At 43.6% G+C, this 15,635-nt stretch overlaps 1 protein-coding gene across 3 annotated transcripts in view; it reads right to left on the bottom strand.

The window, feature by feature from the left end:
• The window catches only part of MGLL (monoglyceride lipase), a 109,250-nt gene that overhangs the window by 72,075 nt on the left and 21,540 nt on the right, over positions 1 to 15,635 (bottom strand). For all 3 annotated transcript variants that reach the window (XM_015426095.1, XM_015426094.1, XM_015426093.1), the window contains exon 3: positions 12,805 to 12,911. In XM_015426095.1, the coding sequence (XP_015281581.1) occupies positions 12,805 to 12,911 (107 nt within the window). The remainder of the gene's footprint in view (positions 1 to 12,804; positions 12,912 to 15,635) is intronic.

The raw sequence follows: 15,635 nt of genomic DNA, 5'->3' as shown, positions 1-15,635 counted from the left end.
GTGCCATCAGGAGGTCCACCAGTGGGGCCAGGTACTATTGTACTTTGGTCACATTATGAGAAGGCAAAAATTCACTGGAAAAGAGAGTAGGCAGCAGGAAAAGAGTAAGATCCCACATGCGATGGACTGACTCAATAGAGGAAGCCACAGCCTGCAAGACCTGAACTAGGCTGCTAACGACAGGACAGGACATACTGGAGGTCATTAATTCATAGGGTCAGCAGAAGTTGGAAGTAACTTGATAGCATTTACACACACACACACACACACACACACTCCTTCTCTTGCTGTTGACCACTTTTATTGTGATAGATTAAACATTAGGAGCTTGATTTTAAACTCAAAGCCCTGAGTAACCTGTGCCTAGGCTGTAGTAAAGTTCTATTTTTCTATCAGCATCTCTCAGCTGATACCTGTTCTTATTTATTATTTATTTTTTGTCATTTACGGACCACCTTTTTCACTGGCCAATCACACAGCGTGAGACAATTAAATTAACAGGAATGGGGCATCTAGTAAACAGCACAACAGGGCTTGGATTGCAGAAATCTGAAACAGCTGAAACCAAGCTGAAATTGATGGAGAAACTGCATAGCAGGATCACACTTAGAGCAACAGACAGTATGTACCATACATAGTAGTCTAGGCCACAGTCTGTCCCTTTACCACAGCATCTTTCTCAAACATTTTATGACATACAGTGCAGCCCTATTACCTGTGCAAATAAGACCCCCTGAATAATCCCATTTTGCACAGTTGACAGAAAGCCAGGCGAGTGGGAGCCTTCCTAAACTCCTCAGGCAGACGATTCCAGAAGGCACAACAGAGGATGTACATGTATGGGCAGTTGTTGATTTTGCCTACTTGAAGTTGGGTAGATGAGCACATGATCCTGCATAGACGGTGTGTGCATGTGGAGAGTGTGTGTAACAATCTGAAATGTAGTGTTGTCTCCCTATAGAAGAGTGACAGCCATTCAGTGCAGGATTGCTCATGTGCACAAAGGCGGAAGTGGGGGGGGGAACCCTCATCGTGCAAAGGATGGTCAGATGGCCTAATCACAATCACTGCGAGAGATGGCTGTCCAGATCGGCGAAATCGCAGATTCAAAGCGCAAATACCCGGAAAGTACTTGATTTTCCCAGTGTCAGGAAACTCACTAGGGAACTGGGTGGATCGCGCGAGTGAGCCCACTTCGGTGCAGGAGACAGATTTGGGCGTCTGATCAGCAATTTTAAATGCGAGAGGGAACAGCGGTGAAACCCGATCAAAATGACCATGTGACCACGGCCTTAAGTCTTCTCCTCTCCAGGCTAAAGATACCCAGCTCCTTCAACCTTTCCTCATAGGACTTGGACTTCAGTATCAGAGCTTCTCATGGCCCAAGGACTTGTTTCACTTATGCCTCCTCTCTGTACACCACATTCCCAATCTTAACTGGGCTACTGCATGCCTTCAGTTATGGCACTTCCAAATGATATATGTCAACCCAACCTAGGAATGTACTGTAATATGCAGTTAGGTCCCCAGCTAACTCCTTCTCTTCTCTTTGGTAGCTGCCATTAAGAGGTGAACAGTGATTAGAGGGGCTGGGGCAAAGTGAATGCAATATCCTTTTTTGTATCTGGAGGAAAACTCTGGTTTGAATCCCAAGGATTACTTAGCAATGACCCAATGCACAGGGTCCCAACCAAACCATGACCATTGCAGAGTTGTACTTATTTGAAAGCACCTGTCTTTATGTGGAGAGCAGACACAGCACATCATGCTCATGTGACTCACAATATGTAAAAATATCCCTTGCTCATAGCCGAAGTTCAGTCTACCTATCCACCCCAACAACCTCCATTCTTCTTCAATAACTGGGCAGCTCCACAGAATAAATCTTGCATTCTAATAGTCAAGTGTGAGCCAATCTGCAGACACGTAAATTCGCAAATTGTACTCACAATGACTTTTTAAAAGATAGTTCTGCAAATTCTGGGGAGCTCTGCAGGTTTACAGAAAAATCTGAAAACATTTTAAAAATATGGTGGCAGGGGGCAGGAGTCACAGCAGACCCAGGGTCAGTGGCAAAGGCTGGGAGCTGTATCAGCCTCCCTGGCAACAATGGAGATGGGGGGGGGCAAGAATTCACCAACAGCAGAGGAGATGGGGGCATAACCCCCAGCAGAGGAAGCAATGGTGGGTGACAGAAGCCATGGCTAAGAGGGGGACCCCCAGGAGTATCACAGGTCCAAACTTGTATATCTAACTCTTAATGTCACAGAATGGCCCTCTGACCAACAAGCCCCATTCTATTTCTGTCCTCTGAGGCATCAAGGCACTCAGCAGTCATCCCAAATATTCATCTGGCAAAATCCCTCCCGACTATTGGAGGGATTTTCTTGCACTTCTTCCACCATCTCGTCAATTTAGGAAATTCCCACCAAAAGGCCCAGCACTCCTAGCCTATCTATCATGTTTCTGTTTAAAGGCTCCACTTAGTTCCCACATCTCTGACTACCCAATGACTAGCTACCGCAGGGATGGGTTATCACACTTGTGCACCCTTGGGGAAATAACCGTCTAGCAACCAACCACCTTCCTCCCTCCGATGCCCATTTTAGATAGCATGTTTGAATGGTGGAGGTCTATGCGGTACAGAAAGCAACTACCATCATTTAAAATAGAAAAGAGTTTACTGAAAAGGAAATTCCGCACACATATTCTGCACAGCAATGGATTAAGCAAGGAATGCAAAGAAAAGGTGCCAACATGCAGTCCTCTGTTTCTCAGCCATACACATGCCTAGTGGTCTTATTCTAAGGGAGGCTCTTTAAGCTTAAAAGCCACAGAATTCTAAAAACTTTCCATTACCTTGGAGCCTTTGTCTGGGCTACTTGCCTTTTGTTAGCTCTACGTGGCAAGGGCAGCCATTAAAATGGCGCCCAGGTGTGAGAGTTCCTTCCTACAGATGAAATCAACAGCTAAGACCCTTGTCCCTGTCATGTCCAGGAATTTTAACTCCTCTGTTTGCCTACCACCTGTGGGTCAGCCCTTCTCTTCTTATCCTCTCCAGGAAGAGATACTATTTGGCATTCCCAAATCTTTGTCACCTCCTAAATTTGACATTCCTACCAGAGAATGGATTAAGTGACCTCCCCATAAGTGACCCCCCCAGTCTTTGCAGGCTCCCCAATCATAATTTTATAACATTAAAAGACAGAAGGATGATAGTGAGAAGCAATCAAATAGATGGACCTCAGTGTTACAACAAAGCTATCTTCTGGCTGTACCATCAAATTACTACTTTCTTCTTTTGGAGATATTTGGTATATCTATCCAAAAATAACATTGTTCTTGTACAGGGGTAAGTACAACATTCTTGCTTTGTACACCAGGGAGGGATAATGGACAGAGATGCTGCATTTTAATTGAAGCTCTTGTGAATATCAGAGCTTTGCTTGAGTGATCATGACTTGAGTGCCTGCATTTGTGAAAACATTTGGAAAATGACAACCCAGCTATGCACAATCTGTACAGTCATCTGGTAGCCTTGCATGGGATTGGCTCCTGGTTATTGCACAGGGACCCTCTGCCTCTAATTCTTCTTGACAGGAACTATATGATACAGTGCAATATAATATAAAGACATGTGCTTTGCATTTTCACCTTCCAACTAAAGCATTTCTTTAAAAAAAAAAAAAAAAACAGCTATTGCCCGGCTTTTGTAGGTAGTGGCCTTATCCCATTCCACAGGTGAAGGCTGATGGGCTGGGGCCCATGTGTCCCTGCGGTGACACAACTGGAGTGGTAGTTTAATTTATTTCTGTGCCCTCTGCCTGATCCATCCATTTCAAAAGAAAGGAAATGTTTATGGTTTCTTTTCCTTTTTACAAAGGTAGACGAAACAGAGGAGAGGATTCCCAGGTGGTCAGCAGGGCTCCAGAGCTCCCATAAAAAAACACATATGTCAGTAAATTGCCTATTTAAAAGCTTCCTTTGCTGATAAAATATTCTAATTACTGCTGCTTGGTTTAGAAGCTCCCCACTCAGAATTCGTAATAGCTATAAGAACTAAGGATAACATTATTACTTCATTAATCCATCCTGCTGTGATACAGGCATAAAATGAGGTCTGGATCATGCCTTGGTGACCTCAGATACCCCCAGCAATCATAAAGGATGTGGAGGAAGGCCAGTGTCTGGCTAATTTGAATTAAAGATTTCTTCTCTCTTTGAGGACTGTGTTTGCAAAACTAATCCAGAGCACCAAAAATTTGGCTTCTGTAAGAAGCTCTGTGGAATGCAACTGAATCAATTCCCAGAATAAAATTGCAGCAGCAATCAGGGCAGATTAAATTGAGAGATTAAACTGTGGCCCTTTCTTACACGCCCAGGGAAATGCTGATCGCCACTTTGGGGTCAGGAAGCAATTTTTCTCCAGGCCAGTTTGGCCCCCAGTGATCCTGGAGGGTGTTTTTTTAATCATATTCTGGGCGTGGAACAGGGGTCACTGGGTTGTGTGTGGGGTATTGGTGAATTTCCTGCATTGTGCAGGGGGTTGAACTAGATGACCCTGGAGGTCCCTTCCCACTCTATGAGTCGAGTCTATGATTCTATAATTCACCCAGGCTGGCTGTGGGCACGCGAGCACCTCTGTCAGGCAAAAGCGCCCGAGATTCTTCCCCCTCCCCTTTTCCTTCGCCTGACTTGGAGGCAAAGGGAAGGGAGTGGGGGGAAAGAATGGATCCCAGGTGCTTCTGCCTGTCAGAGGGGCTGGCGCACACTTCCGGTGATGTCAGGGTGTGTGGCATATGCTAATAAGTTACGCTAATGAGCTCCTGCAGCTCTTTTTCTACGAAATGACCCCTGAACTAAAGCAAGGAATCATGTGGACTTCACTGCAGAGTATGTTGAGAGCGGTGGGGGGATTTTCCTCAGCAGTAATTCTGACATCACATCAAGAGGCTTCACTGTCAATCACGGCTAATATTCTGGGCAAGGATACCTACTATGTACTTGAAAGAACAGAGTACTGGTTCTTGCAAGGGTTCATCTGAATGCTACTGAGCATTACGAATGGTTTCTCTGTCCATTCAGAGATTATCTGAGTGTAAAATTTACCTATCACAACTTTCATCCCACTGTTGCTCTAAGGAGCTCAGGTTCATATCCATCTCTCCCATTTCACCCATACAACAAACATATGAGGTAGGGTAGGCAGAGAGAGAATAATGAGCCCAGGGTTATTCAGTGTTTTTTTGTGCTTGGGGATTTGAAACCAACTTTCCTCAGGCCTATTCCAGCACTCTAACCACTACACTATACATCATCAGACAAGCACTGCTGCTGTTTACCTGTGTTCCTCAGACTGTATGAACTGCATACCGAGCTCAGAATTCTGTTTAACAGCTTTCATCCAGATGCCTCTGAAAGTTCACCAGCAGAGCCCAGAAGGTAGCAGCTATGTACTTTTTGGTCCTGGGCAACTGATGGGATGAACATGTTCGTTCAGAGACTGACTGTGAACATGGAGATTTCATTTAGCTGCAATGGTTAACAGCCATTGAAAGACTTCTCCTCTGTGAACTGGCTAATCCTTTAAAAAGAGATCATCAGCAATAATGAAATGAATCATTACTCTTCAGTATGCTAGGCTTTTGCATGAGTCTTGCTACAGTAAAACGAGGAAAAAAACTCAAGTAGGACTTTCTGGAATACAGGTGTTGGCTGCGATCCTGAAGCCCATGCAAGTTCATGGGGTTTTTTCCCCATGGTCGGCAACAGCAAGAGAAGGCATCATTTTATGTATTCCACATTCTTTATTCTGTGGAACCAAAACAGTAACCAGAACTAGAAGGATAGAAATAATCCTGACTCACTATGCTCCCTGTTACAATGGCAACCAGACAGACCAGTCTGCCTTCCAAGACTGAAGGAGTCAATTGGATACCTGAATTCCCGGGGGCATAAAATCATGGTCAATAAACTGCTCTCTACCAAAGGACAAAGCAGCCTGCAAGTAATCACTACCCAGCCATCAGTACAACCAACCATCCGTACAATGGCAAAGATCCTCAGGAGAAGGTAGAACCGGAAGCAGCAAAACAAAAAGTATCCTGAATCAATTAAATCCAAAATAAAATAGCATACTCTGCTGAATGTTTTCTTGGATACCTGTGCATGACAACGTGGAGCTGACTGTATTGCACAACTAGAAAATGTTGCTCTTTAGCACTTTGAGTACCAGTGTTTCTTTTTAAATCACATAACAAACCTGACCATCTTAGAATTGGAGCTCATCTTAGAATTGGAGCTCTTTGGCCATTTGTTCCCCAGCTTGAACAAATTTAATCTTTTTAAGCCTTCTCTTGTAAAATCGGTTCTTTTGAAAGAGATACACACACACACGCGCGCCATAAAAAGGCTTCCCTGCTTTCTGCAACAATGGCCCTATTAAGATCTCAAGATCAAAACAAGGGTCCTGCTGAAAAATCCCAAATATTTTTAAATGTACCATTCCTACTGTTTCTGCTTTTAAAAAATAGCAGAAAAGACTTTGTAATTGATGGGCTCCTTCATGAAGAATGCAGAACGTAAATGTCAGAACGGTAACTCTCTAAGGAGAGAGGGAAAAACGCACTTTAGTTGCAAATATCTTAAGTCTCTGGACGCGGCGGGCTTTAAAGAAAGAAAAGGAAAAGCAGCAACTTTTCATTTCCCTTTGATCTGACTTTATGTTGAATGGAAAACATTGTGTTGCAAAGGAATATGCTGGAAAGCCAGCGTACCCTCTGGGCTTTACAAAGGTGGATTTTGCTCAGACTCTGAATACATAAAGCAGAAATACCGTAGGACTTCTAAAGGAAGTGTCTTGGTATTGAGACATATTGACTACTTCCTCTTATTCCTCCTCATATGTAACTTTTAGTACAAACCTAACCAGGGGCCTATGAAGAATCACAGACTGCAAATTTGGAACCCATTCAAAGTCTCCCCTGTCTACGATTCTCTGTGCAACTGAACTCCAACATGGTGCCCAGGAGCACCATCCTATATGACTCCTAGCACCTGCTTGCTTCCTCAACGTCCTGCTACTGACCTATTTCACATGCCTTCATGGTCCCTTTTTGAAGTTCCCCTCTGTCCCCTTCCACCCCGTTCACATTCCCTCCTTCTTTTCCTTTGTACTTTTAACGTTTCTTCTTCCCTGTCTCTCTTCCAATGGCTTCAAGGTGGGCTAACGGCAATGGAAGGTGGTAGCTACCTTTTAAAGGAAAAAGGTAGTTGAAAATGCAATGTTTCTTGGTTTGCCATCATTATGAATGCATGAGTGCTCAAAACTCCTTTACCAGTACTCTACTCTACCACCAACAGGCTGGAAAGGAATAGAGAGGAACCCTCACTATGAGAGGCAAGCATAAATACAAGAAGTGAAATGAAGATGGAGCGAAGAAAGAAAATAGAATCCTGACTTCCTAGCACTTGCCACTTCCAACACACGCACACCTCTAACGAAATCCAACATACACAGACTATCATTGGCTTCAACTGGACTCAATCCCCAACAGTCCCCAATCCAATAAAAAAGTGCAGATGAAAACTTTAAGTCGAATTCCCAGTTTGACCTTCCTCCACATCTGTATATTTGATTATCCATATCCACCAATGAAATGGCAGGCTGAAAATCAAACAGATGTTGGATCTTTCTCAAAAATGGAGCTCCATGTAGCTGTCACCATGGAATGTTTGATAATCACTTTCTGTGGTAAAATTGCTAACCATTGCCTATAGGGGACAAAGTCCCATATTAGAAGCATAGTCACAGAAATATTCCTATGGATATTTTTATTTTTTAAAAAAAAACAAAAACAGTTTCTGGAAGCTGTGAGTGCTAGAACAGAAACCATCCCTTTCCCCGAGGTCACCCAGCAGAGATTTAAATATGTGTTCTCCTATATTTAAACTTGAGTGGGCAGAGGGATTGAAATTAGGCAGTGGGCAATATAACCACTGAGCCCCCCTCTGCTGCCTTAATGCTACCCATCATCACCACACCCTACATAAAAATGAGTATAGCAAAGAGAGATTCCCTAGACTTTTCCAGGACGGCGACATGTTTAGCATTACGATTTGGAGGCACCTGTGATTTTGATGCACTAATTTTCATGTGGGATAGTGGAGGAAGAAATTATATCACATGGAAATTAATTAAAATTGTGGAAGAATTTTAAAGGGGATATAGGAGTGGTGTAAGAGCTACAGGAATGTTTGCAGCTGTCAAGCAAATTCAGACTTAAGGCAAAACTTCAAATAAACCCAAATATTTGAACAGATGGAACGGAGGAACAAAGTCATGTTAACTCTGCCAATTCAAACATGAACTAGAAATTTGCAAATCACATTATTTGGATACATAATAAAGGAGTTTCACTGTATAAAAGTGAGCAAATCAGTGAGAAGCTAACCAGAACACACACACACACCCCAAACAGGCTTCCTGGAGGTTTTTGTTATTATTCTAAAGACTGCCGCACACATATAGTGAAACAAAGAAATCTTGAGCCATTTGCTTCTCTGTGACTTTTGGGAAAATCTTTTTACTACACAGAAGGGTTGGATGACACATCCCAAGACATCTACAAGAGTGTATCATGCCTTGATAATTCATCCTGACTCACTGAAACTACTGAATGGAATAGCGTTACCAGGTGCAAATGTATAATAGTCTATTTTGGAAACTCTTAAAGAAAACTTAAGAAACACAGACACACACACACACAACGATCATACTCGGGAGAAAGACTATTCATTATTCTCAAGCATAAAGGAAATTCAAGATGTATGGAGGGGAACACACATCTCCTTACGCACATCTCTTCTCCCTTCCCGGTTTTCAGATGTGCCATTCTCCTAGCAGTATTTCCTCTAAAATGATATTCTATTATTGCTTTTATGGATACATCTTGATATATACATTTCAAACATAAAATAATGAAGAACCAAAAGGACGTAAGGCGCTAGCACAAAAAGTAACATCGCCATACTCAGAAGAAAGTTAAGAGTCCAGTGGCTTCAGACTAACACAGCTACTCACCTGAATCTATCACCATATTCAGAGTATGAAAATCTTTTGACATCTGGAATTTGTATTAATTGGCCAAGTGTAGATGTATCTTCAAGTCTTTGAGCTTGGGAGCCAATTAGAATTACAGCCACACATGGAGACTATCAAAAACAGGTCCACAAGAGCCAAAACTTAGATGGATCTGGCCAATCATATGAGGAGAATCTACACACATTTCTAGAAACTGCTCATACATAAGACTACCCATGCAATCAGCCTACAAGACTAACCTACAAATATTACAATCTACCAAAACTTAGTAGCATTTTTTGAGAGTCTGCATTTGGGTATTACAACATTTGTCAGCCTTATAAAGCACACAGCATGCTCTGTAGTGGCTCTCAGCCTTTCAGATACGTAGACACCCCTCCACAACCTCCTGCTTCTCACCTAATCACCACTGTCCAGACCCCTTTATTCCCCCTCCCCCAGTGCATTTGCTCTCTCTTTTTCCTTTCCCTTTCTCTCTCCAGCTTAACAACTGCTCCCAATACCAGCTCAATCCATAGCACTGCCCAAGGCCAGCCACACCCCGGCTTCACGTCATCCCATCCATGACCAGCTCCACTACACTTCTGCCTACACGTGATGGTGCCTAGAGAAGCAACTCCTCTTTGCCCTCTCCAACAGCATGGCATGCTCACACACCCTGTAGGGTTTTGTGATCTCTTGTTAGATTTCTTCCTCTCGTGCAAGTTTGGCCACCACTTCTGGTGGCTTGCTGGAAGGGCCAAGCTGTTATCAAAGAGGCGTACAGGAGGCAAGGGATAGCTGCGCTAACTCCCAGGCAAAGGCAGCAGAGACCGGGGGGGGGGGGGGCCCCCTGGGAAAAAACAGGGGGGGGGGGGGGGGGGGAGCCACTGTGGAAAACGCAGGCTGGTGGCACATTGCCAGCCCTGAAATCTACCACCTAACACAACCGCAGTGGCTGGCCTCATTGGAGAGCCAGCACCTTTCCTCTTTCCCATAGGCTGGCACATATGTTCTCAAGGGCTTTCTAAAATGGCTCCTTGCACAGTTATGTCGCTCAAGAGGGGAAAAAGTAGGACAAGTCTATTGCCCTATTAGCATGTATTATTTGCACAAGCAGCTTCTCTCGACTCTGTTGCTGCTGACTTCCTCAAATTAGGTCAGAGGGATACCTGGGGAGCCAGTTGGATCCTCCATGTTTCTACTAATCGGCTGTGGAACAGTATGAATATCCCGCTAAGGTGGTGTAGGAGGGCAAGGGTCTGGTATTTCCCCCAAACACTGGAAGCTGAACTCTACCTTCAGGCAAATAAGCCATCCCTGTGCAGTCTGAACAAATCCACCCAATTCTCTAATGGTTATCATTAGGGAAGGAGATCGTGCCCTAGAAACAAACTGGTGCCTGTTTTGTGTTGAAACACAATTGAACTTTAAGCTTGAATGAAAGCTTTCAAACCGGATAAAGCTATTTATGGGCAGCCTTATCACCTTTCCCCCTCTGTGTCTCTCAGACAGAAGTTACCCTCTGTCTTCTTCTCTGTCTCTGAAGCCAAAAGCACTTGCTGCTTTCTGTTCAAATCTCTGTGAAGAAGAGCTTCCTGCCCTCACCTTCCTCTTTAGGCCCTTGGAGGATTTCATGAAAATGTTGATCTGGCACTTCAGTCCCTGGGCACAGGCTAAAACACAGGGGGTCCACTGTGATACACTCTTGATGAAGGACTACGAAAGCAAGAACATGTTCTAAAAACAGATTCTGGACATATCATTTGCATGATCCTGTCTCACCTTTTGATAACTTGTGCAAGATGTGAGACAGTTAACTATCCTGAAAATTATAATGCTACCACTGGCATAAATCAATTAGCATCCTTTGAAACAAGGAGAACAGTTGACAGGCTCCTGACGAATCAGGCCATAGCATCAGTTTCATTTAGATCCCGTTGTATAGGAGTTTTCCCTATGAATGGACAGAACTGGACGGAGGTGATATAACACAGCCACTGTCGGGATAGTACTCTCCAAAATATTCACAGCAACTTATCTTGTAGTACTTCTCCTAATACTCTTTTCCGGAGCACGATGGAAGACAGGAGGGCCTGGCATGATGTGGTCCATGGGGTCGCAAAGAGTCGGACTCAACTGTGCGACTGAACAACAACACTTCTCCTAGTCTCTATGAAGAACTTTAGCCTTAGACATCCAAAATTATTTTGTATGTTCAATTTAATGCAAAATTAGAATCTCGAAAAATTCTGTAAGTTTCAACCCCATATGTTGAAGACACATTTCAACATGGGATGGCAAAAATCCTACAATGTAGCTTTCAATTGCCTAAAAACCTACTTTAATCAGGGACAAAGGAGTGACAGCAACAAAGCAAGGGCTTCACAAGGCATTTCTGCCCAGAGTCTTCCAATGGCCCAGGAAACAGAACATATACACCACTGAAAACATAATAGCCACCATTAAGAGTTATTAGCATGGACGGGGAATATCCAGCCATGGATACAGTCCAAGTGTACACTCCCAGATGGTCATTAAGACGAATTATGAGCTTAATTGCTCAAGCTGTGTGGCTGTGGCACAAGATAACCTAATGAAATAATTGGGGTTTCCTGGGGGCCCACGGAAATGAACATGCACCATCTTTAAACTTAGGAGAGCAATTAAGAGGTTGGGAAAAGCCAGACTTCCCCTGTAAAGGCCGAGGTCATCAGAAAGACAAGCAGAAAAAGTGGGGAGAAGGCCTGCAAAAAAATCCAAGCACAGAGGAAATAGGAAAGTCAACAGTGAATTGTGGTGTTTGCTTTTGACTGTTCTCAGCATGGTGCAGGACAGAATGGTCAGTTTCTTCACAGTGAGATTTCACTATTCCTCAGAAAGGCTTTTAGACGACTGTCTTCTACAATGTTATTGTGTTTTCCGCCACAGAAGGTTACAGTCCTTTCCTCCTCCAAATGGAACAGTATTACCAGAACACTTAACGGCAAAGCCACACATGACAGAGTAGAGCCAATTTTTAAAAAACAGCCAAAAAACTTTTAACATGTATATGGGGGGACAAGGGGACAAATCTCATCAGGGAACCAGGAGAGTTTATCCCCTTCCCTCCCAGTATTTCCCTGATCTAAACTGGTCCTCCTCCAAAGCTGCTATTAGCCCTCCACTGGCAAAAAACAAGAACACAGGCCTTGGGGTAGAATTTATGCTGGAGAAACAGCATTGAGGAAATAGTGCTGCAGAAATTCAGAGCCCCGTGCCCATTTTAAAATTTAAAAAAGTAATTAGGAGATGCAGACATAGGTCTCCAATATCACATTTGAGCAGACCAGAGAACAAAAACACACTAAGAATAAACAGGTTCTTTGATAGCTTAAGCTGAACAACCCCCATTCTTATAGATCTAAACTCCTTTCTAGCATAGTTTCTCTATTCCCCCCTACCGAGACACACACACCCATAGCCCTGTGTCAATGTCACACTTTGAAAAGAACATTCAAACTTATTACATCGACACATCCCGATATTATGGGTATAAACACCACCACTACCCATTCATTTCACAGGAAAACAAGATAAAGTGGATTGGGCAGAACCATACCAGCTTGCTTCATCCTCATCTAGAACTAAAATGTTGTCTCTGTTCCTAGGTGTCGAGCAGATTCTGACATTATCCTTATGCTACTGTCCTGACCACATGCTTATCTTTTAATGGCACTCACCATGGTCATGGGCAAACACGAAAAGATTGATTCCCGTCAACATCTGGGCAAGATCATCATAGCGACAGCAGTGTTCTCCAGCACCATGAGCCACAAATACCAGTCCCCTAAAAGGAGTGACAAAGTAGAAGCAGTGTTAGAAGACAGGAAAAATTCAAACCATCAAATTGTGGATGCAAAAGCAGCATCCACACTGCTATTTGCAAGTGTCAAAAAAGTCCTGTTATAGAAAGGAAATTGTCTAACATTTCTGAAATTGGAAGAATTAATATACGAAATCCAAGGAGTATTAACTGAGACATGGGAACCCGCTGATAAGAGGAACTTGCAACTGTTTTTCCCTGTTAGTTTTGCTTGGGAATTACAACCCACTGGTTTCCCACCAACTCAAAATGCTTGTGAAAATATAAACACCGTATAGAATGCCTGGACACTTTGTAACCAACCAAACTGAATGAAGCCTTTCAACCATGTAGTCCTGTTTCCAATATGCCGAGCACTGCAAAAGCAAGTGGACTATAAAGCATTTACTTATTTATTTATATTTACATTTATATTCCACCCTCCCCGCCATTCGGCAGGCTCAGGACAGCTAACAACATACATTAAAATTCCACCAAAACTTTCAATATAATCATACAACTTATATTAAAAGATGGCGAATCTTCCGATATCGACTATCAACTGAACATTGTCCACTGGCCCACACCCAGCTATAAAGCCTCAGTTGGTGGGTACAGTTGTTGGCACAGTTGGTAATCAGGCCAGGGCCAGTTGTTGACACAGTTGGTAATCAGGCCAGGGCATCTGGCAGAACCACAGCATATGACTGGTGGGTTGTGTTCGTCTTGTTGGGTCACACTCGGGATACAAAGAATCTGATACAGTTTTACAATTTTATATCAATTGGCTTGACAGCATTGTGTCAATGAAACTATATCAACCTGTCCAAGCATCATGACAAGGTGCGCAAGACGTGCCCCAAGAAAAATCCTGCATAGGCAATGTGTGAAAGCCTTCTCCTGCGCACACTGGAATTGTGCCAATTTCAAAAAACCTCTTATGGCAGAGACAAAAGCAGCTATATACACTCCTTGAGGAGTGGCTCTGGATCCAAACCAACCTCCAATTGCTACAGACCAGATTTTTAAAAAAACACATTGGCCCACAGTCAGTAAATCCATAGACAGCAATTTTAAGCCTGCTTACTTGGGAATAATTTCTACCTAAACAAATTTAGTAAATAGATTTATGACTGATCCACCAGTAACATAACTAACTTTAAGCAAGTATCCTGAGCTTCTGGGAGAAGGGGTGGCGGGGGGGGGGGGGGGGGGGGAATGGGATAGATGGACTAACATTACACAAGTGTTCTATGCAATATCATGACAGAAGTATCAGCAGCACAATCATGCTGTTTTGACAGTTTTAAATCAGCAATACAAATGTGTGAAAAGACCCTCACAGGGTAACAGTCTTCACTTTCCCCCCCAGGTATGACATTTTACTGTAAGAACACTCAACGAGGTGCCATTTTATGACCTGCCAGCTGATGGGGGGGGGGGAGATCCCTGGCTTGGCTTGTTCTCCTTTCTTCTCTAGCAACTTGATCTACAGAAATCAGCATCATCATTTGTTCATGGCAGCAGACAGGGCCGTTTTCACAAGCAGCAGAGCAGGGGTTTGCAATTGTATTCTAGACTTAATAAATGGCCACTTGCCTATGAAATATTTTAGCCAGGCAATCAGATAGACAGCATTCTTACAATGAAAGAGAGGGGTCCTGTTTCCTCTCTCTACCATGCTGTCAATATGCCACAAATACTGGGAGATGTGTGGGCAGGTGGACTACTAAAAAAAAGAAAAGGAGGGGTAGTTATTTTGTGTATTTATTCACACAGCTACCTTAATCAGGTGACAAACCTCGACAAATTAATTGGAGCAAGGTTCTGGATCAATAATTGGGTCTTGCTTCCAGACCATCATGGTTGCTTCAAAAGTTCCAGCACCCAATGCTGGAGACTGCTTAGTTTGCATGGAAACTTTGCTCCCTTATGACAGACAGCCACTTCGATGCTTCAGCAAACACATAGAAACACATTAAAATGGTGGCAACTCCACCCCGCTGCTGCAAATGTGCACAATCTGGTTACCCATCAGCCCTTTTATGATGGAGAACTGCCACTCCCATGGCACATTCCTGGCACATCTCCTGGCTTGGAGAAAGCCCACACAATACAGGTGATCAGAATGATACCCGGTTCACTTGGACCTGTGCAGTCACATACAGCCGCTATGTAGGAGAGTTTTCAGCCACCTCTGCACAGCCGCTGTAACAGCTCAATGAACTCTCAACTGTTAGAGAACTTTGTGAGATGGGAGGGTGAATGGAGGGCCATGTGCCAACAAGTTCATTTTACTGATTGTTAATTACACCTGCAGTCCTTTATTGTTACTACCTTCATCAATCCCCTGAGACACGGGACTAAGATCTGGGAGACCCAGGTTCCAATCCCCCCTTTTGCTGTGGAAGCTCGCTGGTTGACCTTGGGCCAGTCTCACACTTTCAGCCTACCCTACCTCGCAGTGTTGTTGTGAGGATAACACGGAGGGGAAGAGAATGATGTAAGCTGCTTTGGATTCCCACTGGATAGAAAGGTGGGGCATAAATGAAGTAAATAAATAAATGAAAATTGTGAGAGATGTCACTATTATTGCCCATTTTACAGACTGCGGTAACAGGAGCTCTGCTGGGTCAGATGAAGGGTGTGTCTCATCTATCATCCTATTCTCAACAGTGCCCATCCTCTGGGAAGCCCTTAAGAAAAACA

The sequence above is a fragment of the Gekko japonicus genome, unplaced genomic scaffold (assembly GCF_001447785.1).
Source record: "Gekko japonicus isolate JY-2015 unplaced genomic scaffold, Gekko_japonicus_V1.1 scaffold69, whole genome shotgun sequence".
Taxonomy (NCBI): Eukaryota; Metazoa; Chordata; class Lepidosauria; order Squamata; family Gekkonidae; genus Gekko; species Gekko japonicus.
Note: the sequence above shows the minus strand (reverse complement) of the source record. Positions and strands in the feature narration are given on the sequence as shown.